The sequence below is a fragment of the Rhinolophus ferrumequinum genome, chromosome 14 (assembly GCF_004115265.2).
Source record: "Rhinolophus ferrumequinum isolate MPI-CBG mRhiFer1 chromosome 14, mRhiFer1_v1.p, whole genome shotgun sequence".
Lineage (NCBI taxonomy): Eukaryota > Metazoa > Chordata > Mammalia > Chiroptera > Rhinolophidae > Rhinolophus > Rhinolophus ferrumequinum.
Genome location: NC_046297.1, coordinates 61827861 through 61844300, shown reverse-complemented (window position 1 = coordinate 61844300; position 16440 = coordinate 61827861). Strand labels below are relative to the sequence as shown.

General features: G+C 39.3%; 1 protein-coding gene across 1 annotated transcript in view; it reads left to right on the top strand.

The window, feature by feature from the left end:
- The window catches only part of WASHC5 (WASH complex subunit 5), a 55796-nt gene that overhangs the window by 25887 nt on the left and 13469 nt on the right, over nt 1-16440 (top strand). Inside the window, 12 exon segments of the mRNA XM_033125826.1 lie at nt 293-405; nt 1755-1921; nt 2000-2075; nt 3101-3211; nt 3950-4090; nt 5158-5238; nt 8810-8911; nt 9448-9627; nt 11225-11349; nt 13846-14008; nt 14428-14529; nt 14616-14696. Coding sequence (XP_032981717.1) covers nt 293-405; nt 1755-1921; nt 2000-2075; nt 3101-3211; nt 3950-4090; nt 5158-5238; nt 8810-8911; nt 9448-9627; nt 11225-11349; nt 13846-14008; nt 14428-14529; nt 14616-14696 — 1442 coding nt within the window.

Here is a 16440-nt window from a genome sequence, read left to right as displayed (position 1 = left end):
GTTCCTTCCCAATTCCTCCTCCGCCACTGCCCCCTCTGCTCACGTTGGTTTACACCCTGTCCTTGGGCCTTTAACCCTTCTCTGCTGGGTATCATAGACTAAGCTACTCAGGTCGAAAGTTTCATCTCTTCTACCAGGTTGCATGCCCCAGGCATTTTTGTTGTTATTGTAAGGAGAATAAAAACTCTGAGATTAGGAACTAGGTTTGTAAAGGATTATTTAGTTAAATTCAAAGCCACAATGACAGGCATTCTGGGATTTCACTAGTCTTTCCTTATTTCTGTATTAATAGAAAATCTTCAAGCTTGGTTCAGAGAGATCGCAAAACAAATATTGTCTTTAAATTATGATGATTCTACTGCTGCAGGCAGAAAAACTGTGCAACTAATACAAGCGTTGGAGGAGGTAAGAAAAGTCTTTCTAAATGAATCATACCTTTAGATGCACCTAGCAATCTGCTCCTAGAAATATATCTAAGAGAATATTTTGTCAGAAGCAAAAGTAGTATGAATTAATGTGCCCACTGTTATGGCATATACAGTGTCCTAAAATGGGGAAAATAATTAAATGACCAGCATGAAGAGAATGGTAGCAAAAATTATGATATTTCCACTTGTGGAAACATGAAGTCTCAGCAAAATAATTATGAAACCAATATAGAAATATTAAGAAAAGTGTGGTAAAGAGGTAAAAGCAAAAATAAAATTGCATTATATACACCATTTTTAGGTTTGTAAAAAGTATGTACATTGGGGGGGAAAACTAGAAAAGAATACACAAAAAATAAAAATAGTTGAATGATAATCATATGCTTATAAATGACACATTTTCTTTTCTGAAAAAATTGTTTATTGTTTTTTATCTACTCAAAAAGTGGTTGCACCAAAAAAGAATTATTATACCTCCATACTCGTAAATTTTTACTTGTATGTTTAACTAGATTTAAAATGGAAAATAAACAAAAGCACCAGAACAATAACCATACACTCTATTATTTTGAAAACATTGTTGATATTCATCTGAAACCCTGTTTAATTGGTATAGTTGTACATTTTTAGAGATTAATTAATGCTCTTTTTTATTTGGCATACTTTCTTGTGAGCTTTTCTTATTTTTGCAAGGTTTTTAGGATGGTCACTGTTAAATGGCCACTCAGTATAATAGTCCATTGTTAGCATACCGAGTTCCCTAACCATTCCAGAACAATTGCTCAGTTGTACTTTTTCTATTTTGGTTGTTTTTGGATTTTCTAGTCTATGGTAGAACGATAAACAACTTTGTAAATCTCAGATGTCTTTTTATCTTTTGCATTATTTATTTTGGCATATAGCCCAGGCCCCGTGAACTGGGTACATTAAAATGTCAGACACTGTGGAATCATTATTTTGTTTTTAAAGAGTACATCCAAAGAACTTAATAGTGTACAAATGCCACCACCTTGTTGTGATGTAACTTGTTTTGGTTTTTAGCAATCCTGCAAATGTTTGGAATTAAGAGGATTATCCAATACATGTTTATTGATACTGAAATGGAAATTGGGAATATTCACTTATTATGTCATATATTTACAGGATAAGAAGTAGGGCAACATTTTCTAATCCTAGTGCATTGTTTTATGACTTGGCTTACCCATTTCAGAAATTGTAATTTGAACTGAAAATTTTGCCAAGAAGTTCTTAGTACGTAGTGTGGAAAAAATGAACACTACAGAGGCCATTCAAGATTTTTCAATTAATTGTATTTATGTAACACAGGTTCAAGAATTTCACCAGTTGGAATCCAATCTGCAAGTATGTCAGTTTCTTGCTGACACTCGCAAGTTTCTCCACCAAATGATCCGAACCATTAACATTAAAGAGGAGGTCCTGATCACGATGCAGATTGTAGGGGACCTTTCTTTTGCTTGGCAGTTAATTGACAGGTAATGTGGATAGCCTGGCGTTTGCGCCGGATGCCCGCCACCGGGAAAGTCTTCTGACCATCTACCCCTTTTTCACAGTTTCACTTCTATCATGCAAGAGAGCATAAGGGTAAACCCATCCATGGTAACTAAACTCAGAGCTACATTCCTGAAGGTAAGCAAAGAACAGTGAGACCTCATTCTCAGCTACTGGGAAAGAGTTGACCTGATTTGTTCATTCGGCCCAAGATTTCGTCCTTTTAGACAGTTGGATAGCTTAAGGATTTTTTTATAAACTGAAAATTGTTAGCGATTCTTTTCTGAGAGCATAGCTTCAAAGGGTGCCAGAAATATTTGAAGTTTGAATTAGTAAGTTGGAGTATTGTACAGAAAATTCTTTTTAAATGAGAGAAGTAAATTTGTTTAAAGTTTTACCAGTATACTACAAATGTGAATCCTGTGGGTCCTTTATTCCCTAGAGGGAACTATAAATCCTTTGACGTACTCATTTTTTAAAATCCTGCATGGCCCTTGATTCCAAGATAATTTCAGATCATGATAAATGGACAGATAATTTACTCAGTCTCTTCCGATGGCATTACCACATATATCGATTCTGAAGTGCACTTTCTTTCATATGTTAACAACTTTGTGATTGAGGATGGGTTTTACCATTGATGGCGCATTGTAGTTTAGTTGTCAGCATCTTTTCCTTTGAGTGGTACGTAAAATGATGGCACATCTTCCATGCCATGGCATCTTTGATTGAAGTCAATACAATCAAAATATTTTATTTCCACAGAGGGCAAGCTGTCTTCTATAGCACAGTGGCTTTCAAACTTGAGGGTACGTGAGAATCCCCGGGGGTCTGGTCACAACACAGATGGCTGGGTTCTGGCCCCAGAGTGTCCGATTAAGTACATCTGGGCTGGAGCTCAAGAACTGGCATCTCTAGTAAGTCCCCAGGTGATGCCGAGGCTCTGGTCCAGGGACCACAGTTTGAGAGCCACCGCTGTCGCCGAAGACTATCATTTAAAAATTATATTTTTGTCAGAAACTATTAATGACATTGATGAAGTTCAGTGGTTGTTGCTTCCTTGGGTAAAGCCCAAGAGCTTTGTGATACGTTACTATTTCTGGAAATGCGGAGGTTGTTAGGACTCGAAGAAGAGGAACAGATACATCTTATTTTTCTTCCAGCTTGCTTCTGCCCTTGACTTGCCCCTTCTTCGTATTAATCAAGCAAATAGCCCTGACCTTCTCAGTGTGTCTCAATATTATTCTGGTGAATTGGTGTCCTATGTGAGGAAGGTAAGAAATGCATCAAGGTGACATTTATTTTATTGGCAAAGTAACTGCTATTTTAACTACATAAGGTATGCTTGGGGGCCCTATAAAAAGTACACTCGTGTTTCTTTCCCCTCTTAATTTTATCCCAGAAATTTGCAATACCTGAAAATAAACGTATTCTTACTGGTACTGTGGATGTACAGATGTGGTTTTACTTTCAAAGAACTTTTACACCTGTTTTTTAAATGCTGGTGGTTTTAACCGTATTTTATAGGTTTAGAAACTGAAGAACAGAGATTATAATGGCTTCTGTAAAGTCACAGAGCTGGTAGGTTAAAAAGCACCAGATAAAGAGCCAACATAACCTGGTTGGAATTTGAAGTTTTCTGGGGAAATTTGGTCCTTGTTTCAAGAACTTATGCTGCAGCGAGGAGCCACACAGGCCTGGATTCAAAATTTACCTGTGTCACCTCGTAGCCGAGTGTTCTACGGCCATGTTACTTAATGTTTCTGACCTCAATCTTTTACAAGTTTGCCATGTGGAAAAGATAGATGTTTTTGCAGCATTTGTATGAGGATTAGTTGTATATCTATTAGCAGGAACATACTCTGTGCCTGAGAGCAGTTATTAAAAGAGCACCCCCTCCAGTAGACAAATGGCTTTGTACTCACTGGACCCTTACTGCCACCCTAGCATTTATCAGCTAAGAAAATGAAAGAGATTTTCAATTGTTTTTCTGCTTTTCCCTTTCATTAAAGGTTTTGCAGATCATTCCAGAAAGCATGTTTACTTCTCTGCTTAAGATCATAAAGCTTCAGACCCACGATATTATTGAAGTGCCGACTCGCCTGGACAAAGAAAAGCTGAGAGACTACGCTCAGCTTGGCCCACGATATGAGGTGGCGTGTCCCTTTGACTCATGCCTTTTGATATTTAAAACCCACACCATGAAATACCATACATCTGTCATCTGCCATATTCCCAGGACCGCCAGACCAATTCTGATTTTTTTTCCCTCACTCTCAATGATAACTATGTTTGCCACGTCAGTACAATCACACCTTTATTTGTTCCGCTGTCCTGGTGTCATTGGGGGCCTTACCTGCCTGAGTTTTCTCAGAGGAAGTGGATGGACCTCAGCTGATCACTCTGCCCTTGCATAGTCTTGATGAATCAGCCCTTATTCTTCTTGGTCCTGATTGCCTAGACTTTTCACATTCAGGTTCCTGCTTGGTTTATCAAACCAGTGGCTCGAAAAATCTGTATTCCATTAACCATTTCCTATAGCCAGACTTTTAAGCCCACTCAAGAGTTAAGCACCTCAGAGGTCATTTTTCCCAAACACCTCCGCTTTTCTTTCTCCCTGACCTTAAAGATGTGAAAAGTAAAATCAAGTGAAAATTGAAAATATGATGTCTGTTGTTACCACATTTTATTCATGTATCAATTTCACACCCTCTGACAGAACTCCAAAAATTACATCATGAATTTAGATTTTCAAGCTTGGAATTTCCACATTTATTCTAACTAAAAAATGTAGCACCTGTCTACCTTATCAATGTCTCTGTTGCTTGAAAAAAATGTAGAAGGCAGGAAAGGGGAGATTATCTTCGTAGAGTCTCGAAGAGCCATTTCTACTTGGAAGGGACCATCCATGTCATTAAGTCCTGCCCTCATTTTATGCGTGAGAAACTGAGGCCCAAAGAAGGGGAAATGATTGGTCAAAGCTTAAAGAACTATTTTATGTCTTCTGACTCGGTTTCTGAAAATGCCTAGCAGTGGTCTCAGTGACACCACAAAGCCTCATTTCTGATTGGGACAGGGACACACAAGCGTCCTAAAGCTGCACACTCGTTCCTATTGTCTTTCCCCATTCTGGGACCATTAGCCGAACGTTTTAGCTTCCCTTAGAAATGATGGGTCTTTTATCTGAAGTACTTCATTAACCTCTTTTTCTTTGTTAAAGGTCGCCAAGCTGACTCATGCAATTTCCATTTTTACTGAAGGCATCTTAATGATGAAAACAACTTTAGTCGGCATCATCAAGGTAACGCTTTGATGCTGGTCTGTGAGGCCTTGTAGTAAGACCCTTGGTTTGGATTACTGTGGTATTTATCCCATGGGGAACAGGGAAAGACCTTAGCATCTTGCGTCCCTTGCTGTTTCACATTCACTTCACTCATGGATTGATAGAGGGACAGAGAGCATTACAGTCTTTATTTTTCATAATACCCAAGAGTTATTTAAATCTAAGGCAAATCCATTTTATTGAATCTTTATAATAACAAGGAAAACAAAATGGTTCAGTTCCCTTGGAATAGCGAGCGCGCTCTCTCTCTCTCTCTCTCTCTCTCTCTCTCTCTCTCTCTCTCTCTCTCTCTCTCTCTCTCTCTCTCTCTCTCTCATTCTCTCTCTCTCTCTCTCTCTCTCTCTCTCTCTCTCTCTCTCTCTTCTCTCTCTCTCTCTCATTCTCTCTCTCTCTCTCTCTCTCTCTCTCTCTCTTTTTCTCTCTTCCACCCTTCTTTATTTTTAATATTTTTATGTTGCACCTCAGGTGCAAAGTACTGAGATAATCATACCCCATTGTCATTTTGAGGTCATTGTCATCACTGATGCATGTAAGCTCCTCTCTTCTTTTTCTCTTTCTCATCTCCTGATCCCCATGCCTGTTCCCACCCCCATAGCACCCACTCTATGTGTGATATATGTGCAGGTATCCTTATTATTCGCATATGGTGTAATTTTATGTATGCACGTGTTCTTGATTTATCTAAATCATTGTGCTCTGTCTCTTCATTCTTTCTCCAACTTTTCTCACTAGTTACTGCTTTTGAAATAAATTCATATTGCTCTGGGTCTGGTAGTTGGTTACTTCTCACTATTGCGTAGAAGTTCACCTTTTACTTAACCATTGCCCCTGGGACAGACATCTGTGTTGCCCAGTATCACACCTGCGTTCCTCATCATCATAAACATTGTCCAGATGAGCATCTCTGAAATCTACTCATACATACCCAGGAATGGGTCGCGGGGTCATAGGGCATATTTATACTTAATTTGTCTCAATACTGCCAGATTGTCTTCTGAAATGACTGTTTCCTGTGTATCTACCTACATTTTTGCCAGTACTTGTTATTATACACTTTCTAACTTTTGCTCTTCAAGGGCTATAAAGTGTTATCTCATTGCTGTTTTAACTTACAAGCCTATGATGCCTAGTGATGTGCCCATTCACATAGTTCATGGTGCTTTTATTTTCCGTTTATCTGACGTCAGTAGAATCTGAACATCTCTGATTTTTAAACAAATTTATATTTATCAAATTGCCAGATTAACATTTGTACTAATAAAATCCAAGAAAATATAGGAAATGTCCCTAAAATAGATATGGAACTTTAGTGTGTATTTTCTGGAAGTGCGTTAAAAGAAATTCTATTATATATACTAATAGAATACTAATAGAATCCATTAAACATGCTTTAGGTCTGATGCCAGTTTAATTCAGTTTATATGCAGAGAGTATACGTTCAGGTTATCACTTCTTATTAATCCATAAAGTAGTGATGAATCCTAGGACCAAATGAAGCGTCGCATATGCAAAGTGACCAGTATAAAAAGGATTTAATAAAACGTAACAATTAGCAATAACTATCACAGGAAAGACCGCTTAAGAAAAGTGTAAGTCTTCAGCCACAAGCTTTCAGATAATAAGAGCAGAGGGAACATCTCACGGACTGTCTTTGCCAGTCCAACAACTCAGGGCCCTTGCTAACCTTTAACCTCCCAAGGTTAAGGATCTATTTCAAACACTTATAAAATGTATAAGTTCACTTTAGTCAGTATGACTTAAAACAAGTGAGATATACACAGAGATGTAAGTGTTCATTGTTAGAGATAGCCAAAAAAAAAAAGAAAAAAAAATAGAAATAATCTAAGTGTTTATCAGGAAGAGAATGGCTAAATAGCATGGTACATTCGTGCTAGGGATTGCTGCCATTGGAAAAGAAATTGCCACTGGGAGATTTCCAAGACTTGAAGTGAAAACAGCCAATTGCAGAACGGGGTGTTTGTATGTATATATCATCCCATTTAGACTTTTGAAATTAAATATGTATTTAAGGACAAATACTTACGTATGCGATTGGATAAAGAGAGGTCTGGAGGATCCATATGAAACCTGTTAACTGTTGCTAACTTCAGGGGAATGGCTAGAAATGTGAGGAAGGGTCTGTGAAGGGGCTTTCTCTCAGCTCTGAGCACTCCATAGGGTTGTAAAAGTCTAGGAAGCATTGAAAGGGCCGTTTGAGACCTTTCGATTCATGAAAAGATTCCATTCTTTTTCATTAAATCTCTCCTTATAAGGAATATATCTTTCAAAACTTCATGTTACTTTGATTTTTTTCTCATCAATTATATTTATTTATAATTTACCTTTTTATCATAAAATAGAGCATAGATACTGAAAGCTACAGAAACAATTATGTAGCTTCATGAGTTATTCTAAGGGAAATACCATTTCTTTTCACCACCACTCCAGGCAAGAAATGTAATGGAGCCAGCTCCCACACTAGGGCCCTCCTTATGTGCCCTGACCCAATCTGTCTCTGTTTAGAGTTTCATTATCCAAGAGTAAATCCCTCTACATTATAGTTTATATGTGCCCATTTTTAAAAATATGTCTTTTAAGTCTTTTAATCTCCAGGCTTCTCTGTTCTTTTTTATCGTACAATTTATCTGTTAAAGAACCCAAGGCCTTTGACCTACAGTCTCTCCCCAGTCTGGATGTGGCCAGCTGCCTGTCATGATGTAATTCATCGTGTGTTTCTGGCTTTTGTCATTTCTGCAACTTGCAATGCATTTGTCTTCGTGAAAGTTTAAATATAATCAAACCCAGATGGACCCCACCAGTTGCCTTTATGATTTTTTAAAATAGTGGTTCTTTACAAATTTAAAAAAGAAACAAGTCGGAATTCAAAGGAGTGTGCTTTAAAATGATTTGATGTTTTATGGCTCTGGTAGGAGACTGTCTCAGGAAATAACAAAAGCTTTCTCATTACAGAAAAAATGAACCAGCAAAATAAACTTAAAGAGTTAGATAGCAGATTTGCTTTTTCATTTTATCCCCTGAATTAAATACAGAACCATTCCAAGAATGCTCAAAAAAAAAAGAGAATCACTAAATCTGCAGCATGGTCCAACCCAAAACTTGAGTTTGTCCATCTGGTTATAGATGCCCTGAATAGACAGTGAATTCAAATGCAGGCCCTTCATTCCACTCCCTCCTCCGAGTGATAAAGAAAGAGGCGCTTTTTACTTTTAATGAAGTTATTAAAATGTGAGGCAACTTAAAACTTTCCATACCCACCGTCTTTGAAATGTCATGTTGTAAAATTATCATCGTGAATTTACCGAGATAAACCAAGTCCTAAAGAGGTGAGTCTAATTCTGTCTTAGCTACACAAGCTCACAGAGGAAGAGGAAAGGAAAACAGTCCTGATCCTTTAGCAAAGAGGTAGAAGAGCGTTCCACAGTGGATTCTAGAAACCATTTTTCCTGTGGATTTCTTCAGGACCGAGCTTTTCCTCACTGCCATTTATTACTCTTCAATTTGCACATAGGTGGATCCGAAACAGTTGCTGGAAGACGGAATAAGAAAGGAGCTAGTAAAACGTGTTGCTTTTGCTCTTCACAGGGGATTGATCTTCAACCCTCGAGCCAAGGTACCACATGACCAAAATGAGTCTGTCCTTTCTCTTTCTCTTACTCGGCTTGCAAAATGGGCTACAGCACCATTTTTAACAATTGTGAACAAGACCTTTCCTTCTAACATAGATCTAATATATGATTTTCAGTACAATTAGCGGATGTGCTTTTTGATTCTTTATTGTAATCCAGTCATATTAAAGAAAATCCTGTTTAAAACCAGTACTTCTTTCCTTCACCTGTTGATCCCCAAGTTTAAGAATTGAACTGTTTGTGATTCTGAGTTACTTCCTATAGTTGAAAGAAATTGGTTAACCCTAAAGCAGATAGGAACTATAAAGGCTAATTTTTTATTTTGCCTAATCTGTTAAGTAATATGGTCATTTTCCTCAGAAAACATAGGTCGGAAATTTACATATGGGTAATTTTCACCTCAGTAAACTCAATTCAAAATAGTTTGTTTTAAGATATGTACGCGAATAAGAGAAAGATAGACTGTAGTGGTTGTCAATCTACTCCAACATAATAGAATTTATGTTTCCCGTTTGCACAGCCAAGTGAATTAATGCCCAAGCTGAAAGAGTTGGGGGCTACCATGGATGGATTCCATCGTTCTTTTGAATACATACAGGACTACGTCAACATTTATGCTCTGAAGATCTGGCAGGAAGAAGTATCTCGTATTATAAATTACAACGTGGAGCAAGAGTGTAATAACTTCTTAAGAACAAAGGTGTCTAAATACATTTTAAATTCTTGACTGTATTTATTATTTCTGACATTTAAAATACATACCCTAAACCTCAGAAATGCCAACAACAAAGTTTATTTAAACAGTTTCTAAAAATCAGTTAGCACTAGATAGTCACGAATATCTTTGGGGCTGTGACAGTTGCAGAAAACTTTATACCGTGTTTCCCCGAAAATAAGACCCAGCCGGACAATCAGCTCTAATGCGTCTTTTGGGGCAAAAATTAATATAAGACCCAGTCTTATTTTACTATAATATCAGACTGGGTCTTTGATATGATATGATATGATATGATATGATATGATATGATATGATATGATACCGGGTATAATATAGTATATAATATAATATATTGGGTCTGATACATATTAATTTTTGCTCCAAAAGACACATTAGAGCTGATTGTCCGGCTATGTCTTATTTTCGGTGAAACACGGTATGACACCTGACCTCTGGGAGTTTACTGTCCCAAGGAGAAAGCAGACATAATTAAATGGGTACAGAATGAAGCTGTTTGTGGTCACTGTTATAACACAAGTGCTTGACAGACAGTTCTTCTGAGACTTTGATCAGAATACATTCCTAAGTGGAATTGCTGGGTCAAATGGTAATTCTATGTTTAAATTATTACTGAACAACGAAACTGTTTCCCACAGTATCTGCACCATTTTTCATTTCCACCAGCAATGTCTGAGGCTTCTAATTTCTCCACATCCTCACCAACTCTTGTTATTTGCCTTTTTTTTTCTTTTTAGTTATAGCCACCCTACTGGGTATGGAGTGGTATCTCACTGTAGTTTTGGTTTGCATCTCCCTGATGACTAATAATGTGAAGCATCTTTTCCTGTGCTATTGGCCATCTGTATATCTTCTGTGGAGAAATGTCTACTGTGGTCCTTTGCCTAGTTTTTAATTGGATTGTTTGAGCAGCAAATTCTTTTTTTTTTTTTTTAATTTTTTATGGGGGAATATTGGGGAACAGTGTGTTTTTCTAGGGCCCATCAGCTCCAAGTCAAGTCATTGTTCTTTCAATCTAGTTGTGGAGGGCACAGCTCACTGGCCCATGTAGGAATCGAACCAGTAACCATATTGTTAAGAACTTGCACTCTAACCAACAGCCATCTGGCCGCCCCTGAGCAACAAATTCTTAAGTGTCACGCTGAGAAGTTAGATTTTAGTCAGTAGTTAACAAGGAGCCACTCTGTAAGCTTTTAATTAGAGAATTGATATGATTCAGGTATTAAAAGATGAAGTATCTTCCAGCCTTCTAATATTTTGGGTTTTTATTATTGCACTGATGCATGTTCACTTGTAAGACAAAAAGCCAGAGTTCCTGTGTCCTTTCTCATTTCTCACTTCTCCATCACTTCACTTTTTCACAAACTTTTTCTTTTACACATAAACATTGTATGTGGCATTTGGGGGAGGCTACTAATACCGTTTAAAAGTTTCCTCTTTGAAGCCAAGGAACATTTATTGTCACTCTTGATGCAACATTATCATTGTAAAACTGTGTGAGAAAAGCATAACTAGGGTAACTTGTCAAAGATGTTCTAAATATTTTTGTGTTTTCTTCTAGATTCAAGACTGGCAAAGTATGTACCAGTCCACCCATATTCCAATACCAAAGTTTACTCCTGTGGACGAGTCCGTAACGTTCATTGGTCGACTCTGCAGAGAAATCTTGCGGATCACAGACCCAAAGTAGGTGCATCTAAATTCCCCTGGGCCTTGAACGCCGTGGACAATTGAAGTCTCTAAACACACTCACATATTGCATATACTCACAGGTCACACCCTGGTCCCTGCTGCAGTTGAATCCCTTCTAATGGGTTTATTCAAATTCACTTTTTTTGAGACTGCATATTTTCCTCAGTGTGACTGAGGTGACCTCAGTCCAAAGAAATAGAGATTAAAACAACCCTTGAGTCAGTTTGGCCACCGTTAATCTATGCTCCTCATGCTTTCCAGTCAGTTAACATTCTTCTCACTTAGGCCTGTGGACTCCCCGGTGTATTAAAACATTTTTTAAATTACAAATTACTCATCTGTACATATGTAACCCTGGTACACGCCTCCATTCCAGTTACTGGCTCTTGCACTTGTTGACTCATATCCTGACCCTTTAAGATGACCTCCTGGTTTCTTGGCCCAACACCCAAGTACTTTTGATAGTAAGAACCAACATTTATCAAGCACTTACTTTGTGTGCTCCTCCCAGGACGTTATACACCTCCTTTCATTTACTCATTACAAGACTCTTACGAGGTGGGCATTGTTTTTCTTCCCATTTTAAAGATGAAGTAACTGAGGCACAGAAAAGCTAAGTCACTTGCCCAAGATCACAGAGTTAGTAAATGGTGGACCCAGAATACACACCAGACCCTCCGACTCTGGAGCCCAACTCAAGCACTGGTCTGTCATTCGAGGACAGACTGCATTGCTTTGCATGCAGCAAGTCACATGAGCGAAAATCTCACATCCTCAAAAGTGCCATTGAGAATATGTTGGGTGGGCACCATGGTCGAGACTTGGCAAGCTGCTTCTCTCGGTGAATCCTGAGCCGGTCTTCCTCCTCTTTCTGGCTGACCTCCGACGAAGCAGTGAGTAGGTACTGAGACCGCCTGAGTGAAGGCAGGTTCACATCTTCTGTCTCGTGTTCGCGCACACACACACACACACACACACACGCGTGCGCGCGCGCACACACGTGCTCACTGAGTGCGGTGATTGGTGCGATTACCCAGGAAAAGGTGATTTCTCTTCTTTCTCTGTCCAGCTGTGCATGCATAGTTGAATGTGTGTAAGTTAAATGTTCTTGGACCTGTCTCCTTTGTACCGCCCTCTACTTCAGGCTTATTTTTGTCTCTTCAAACTTAGGAAACTTGACCAAAAATTCCAGTAGAAATGAGTTTTGTCTGTGACTCATGGGCCAAGAAGACTAAGAGATCCAAAACGTTTTGTAGCTCCTCCTTTCTTGGTACCCATGGGTTGACCACCAAATCCCTTCTAGAAAATGGGTTTTCCCTTCTAGAAAACCCACCTAATGCCATGGTAATACTTGCAGAAAGGATTAAACATAAATGGGACTTCCATGTCACATACTGATTTCATCATCAGTGTTGGAAGCCTCTTAAGTGACACACTGAAAGTGCCACCAGCACTGTGCAATGGGGGAAGGACCCTTTGAAGCTGGAAAGGAGCGGTCGTGTGCAGATCTGGAGATCATCTTGTTCTTCTCATTTACTTCCAATTTAATCCTCCTTAGCTCCTGAAGCTCTCTTTAAACTGCCTCCAAAAACCCCGTTGCGGTAAAGATATGTGCTGGTTCTCACAGTTGGGGGCATATTGTCTCTCAAGTTCATGGAATTGCAGTGTCTGGGGCTCTGTGCCAGACCTACCGAATCTGGCCATCTGTTTTCCAACACACTCTGCTAGTGACTTAAGGTCCCTACCCCCAACATTTGAGGATCTTTAAAATGGTGGCTAAGGGCATGGTGTTGGAATCCAGCCTCTCTCAGCTTCAGTCATCTCACCTGTAAACCGAGGATCAAATGGCTTATATATACAAAGCTATTACGAGGAGGAAAAAGCAAGCACGTGGAACGGCCTTAGCACATGGCACGTAGGAAGTGCTCAGTGAATATCGTGGGTTGTTATCATCGTCTCACACTCCTGGTCTAAAAGGGATCGGTGGTTGGCGACCAGAACTGGGAGGAAAGAGGAAATGGCCTTGCCATCATACTCTAATTGCCAGATAGGGCGCCAAGACCCCAGTTTCTTACTTATAAATGGAAATGACACAAGGCTGTTTTTTCCACAGTCTAGAAATTTCAAGACAACTGAAATTGTCTTGAAGAGAGACAACTGGAGACACAACTGGGCTCTAAAGTCCTCCAGCCTGACAATGACCTAACCTTGTTTCTTAACAGGACTCAAACAGCCTAACTCAGTGGGAATGAATTAGTGAAACCAGTGAAACAGCATTGGGCAGGAAAGGTGGTTTGGCTCAGTTTTACCTGCCTGGTCCATCAGGTGTCACCCCAGAGATATTTTGGGTGCCTAGGTACAGAGGTCATTCAACACAAATCATGTGACTGTTCTTGATATCTCATACCCCAAATCCTATTGAACCCCACATCTCTTGATGAAGAATTCTCAGCTGCTTTGGGTTTGGGGTGTGTTTTGTTTTTCTTTTAGAATGACGTGTCACATTGACCAGCTGAACACTTGGTATGATATGAAAACTCATCAAGAAGTGACTAGCAGCCGCCTCTTCTCAGAAATCCAGACCACGCTGGGGACTTTCGGCCTGAATGGATTAGACAGGCTTCTGTGCTTCATGATTGTAAAGGAGCTACAGGTGAGCCTGTTGGTTCCCACGCATGTCTTGTGCTCCCCTGGGAGACACGAGAGCCGATCATTTAACTCTTCTTCCATGCTTCCCCTACTGACATCCGGTATTATAAATGAGATTCCCATTAGGTATGTAAGAACGAGAATAAACTAGAATTTCTTGGCCAGTATAGTGTTTTTATAGGTAGATGGGATTTGTGAGTTTCGTGTTGGGAAGATAAGACTTTTTCTCTTTGAAGCCAGCCACTCTTCCTGGAAACAAGGGATGTTTCTAATAGGAACCGGAAGTTAACTGCTTCCCCGTCATCCTATTTATAGTGTGGTGTGATTTAACTAGTCTGTGTTCTACCTGACATTTCAGTTAACTGGAGTACTTACTCCTTTTATTCATTATGTTTGGTTCTTTGATTTTGCCTTCTTTTCTAGAATTTCCTCAGTATGTTTCAGAAAATTATCCTGAGAGACAGAACTGTTCAGGATACTTTAAAAACCCTCATGAATGCTGTCAGCCCCTCAAAAGTATTGTAGGTGAGTGTTCTGAAACAAGCCTGAGGTGAGATTGTACTGTAGCCTTTCCAAATTCACTAAATAAAAAATGTATTTTAACCTTTCAGCAAATTCGAATAAAATTTATTTTTTCCGCCATTGCCAAAACACAGAAGATTTGGACAGCTTATCTCGAGGCTATAATGAAGGTATGTTTGAAGGAGAGGGTGGTAATCAATGCTATATTTTTTTAATTATTAATTATTGTAATTTTGTTGCCCAGAGAAAGCCAGTCTTCTTTCTTTGGTCATTAGAACAAAAATACAACACTTCCATCCATTATTCTAAATTCATTTGTTTCTTTATCTTCCTTTCTGGAACTATTCTTAAGTATGCTTTTCATTGGCTTTTTGTTTTCCTTTTGCTCAAGGAATCTGTTTTCTTTTTGAAATGCCTTTTGGCAAGAGTTGCTTTCACACAGGAAATGAAATTGTCCTCCCTCAATAACACTGTATCCTCTCTCAAAACAAGTTCCTTTAATGGACCGCTCTGTCTGTTTATAGACCATTTGTCTCTCTCCCTCTGTGTCTGCATAGATGTGAGAAAGCCAGGTTCCTTTTGGGGCATGAATCGTCCTTACACCATGAATAGAATACTGAGTCTTTGGAAATGAGGAGATTGATCTACCGGATGGAGATCAACTTAGTGTAAAGTGTGCTCTCCTCTGTTATCCTGCCTTGACACTGTGACAGTGGATCCCAGGGATCCGCTGTGTGTCCTTCTTTCATCATTTGATGGCCCATGATATTCAACAACCCTTTATTGAATACTTGTCAAGTACAAAACTTTGTCAGTTGTTGGGTGATACTGTTAAAGGAAACACTACCTGTCTCCTCAGAAAGCCTACTAACAGCCCAGTAGGTCTCCTGGCAGAAAACTGATTCGTGGTTAGAAGTACCACGTACCACAGAAAGAGTCTAGAATGCTCTATAGGAATTTAGGAAAGTTCCATTCTCTCGTTCCCAGTTAAACAATTTGTTCATTGAGACAGTACTCATTGTGTCTCGGCCAAATTCACAATGTATTGCCCATAATTGAGAGAATTGTTTGTTTTCTCTGTGTGTGTGTGTGTGTGTGTTGTGTGTGTGTGTGTGTGTGTGTTTAATTTGTAAGCTTAAACATAGTAGGTAACGCAAGGAGCCTTTGACTCTGCTAGATGTCCTCTTTTTATGTAGGGTCTGCTGTTCCCTTAGCCAGGTGATTTTCAGATTCTGAAACTATGTGAAATATCACCCCGGCCTAGTTTTCTGATTGCTGGAAAACCTTCTAGGAGGAGTAGAGAATGACCTGATGTCTTACCTCTGTGGGCAGCCAGGGGTGGTTGTAGGCGTTCTGGGGAGAGGCTTGGAGGGTTTTCCTCTTGGCTGCCAGATGGTTTGCAGCCCAGTGGGCTCTTCCAGACTGCTGTTAGTTGTGATTGCTGGTATTCAGTAGTAGCCGTGTGTCTAAGTCAGTGACTTTGTTGGTCGTTTCCCTCCTGAATTGGGGAGCTCGCATCCACTAAGCTGTGCTAATGATCTGGAACAGCGACGGAAATAGTCTGTGCTGCTCAGTAGTGATGGCAGTCCCTAGCCACATGCACACATTGTACACTTGACACATGACTTATGGGACTGACGAACTGAATGTTTTATTTTATTTCATTTTAACCAGTTTAATTTAAATTGCCACATATGGCTAGTGGCTGCTGTATTTGTCAGTGCAACTCTAGAGAAACCGTGGAGAAAAGGGATAATCCAGATAGGTCTAAATAAGCAAATAAATAGATGGAATGAGTTTATCATGCTCCCAGGCTCCATGGCCTCTCCAGTGTTGTATTAAATAAGTGAGCACCAAAAAGAAGTGTTGGTCACCAAGATTCATGCTTTAAATAAGAACAAGTTATATTAAACT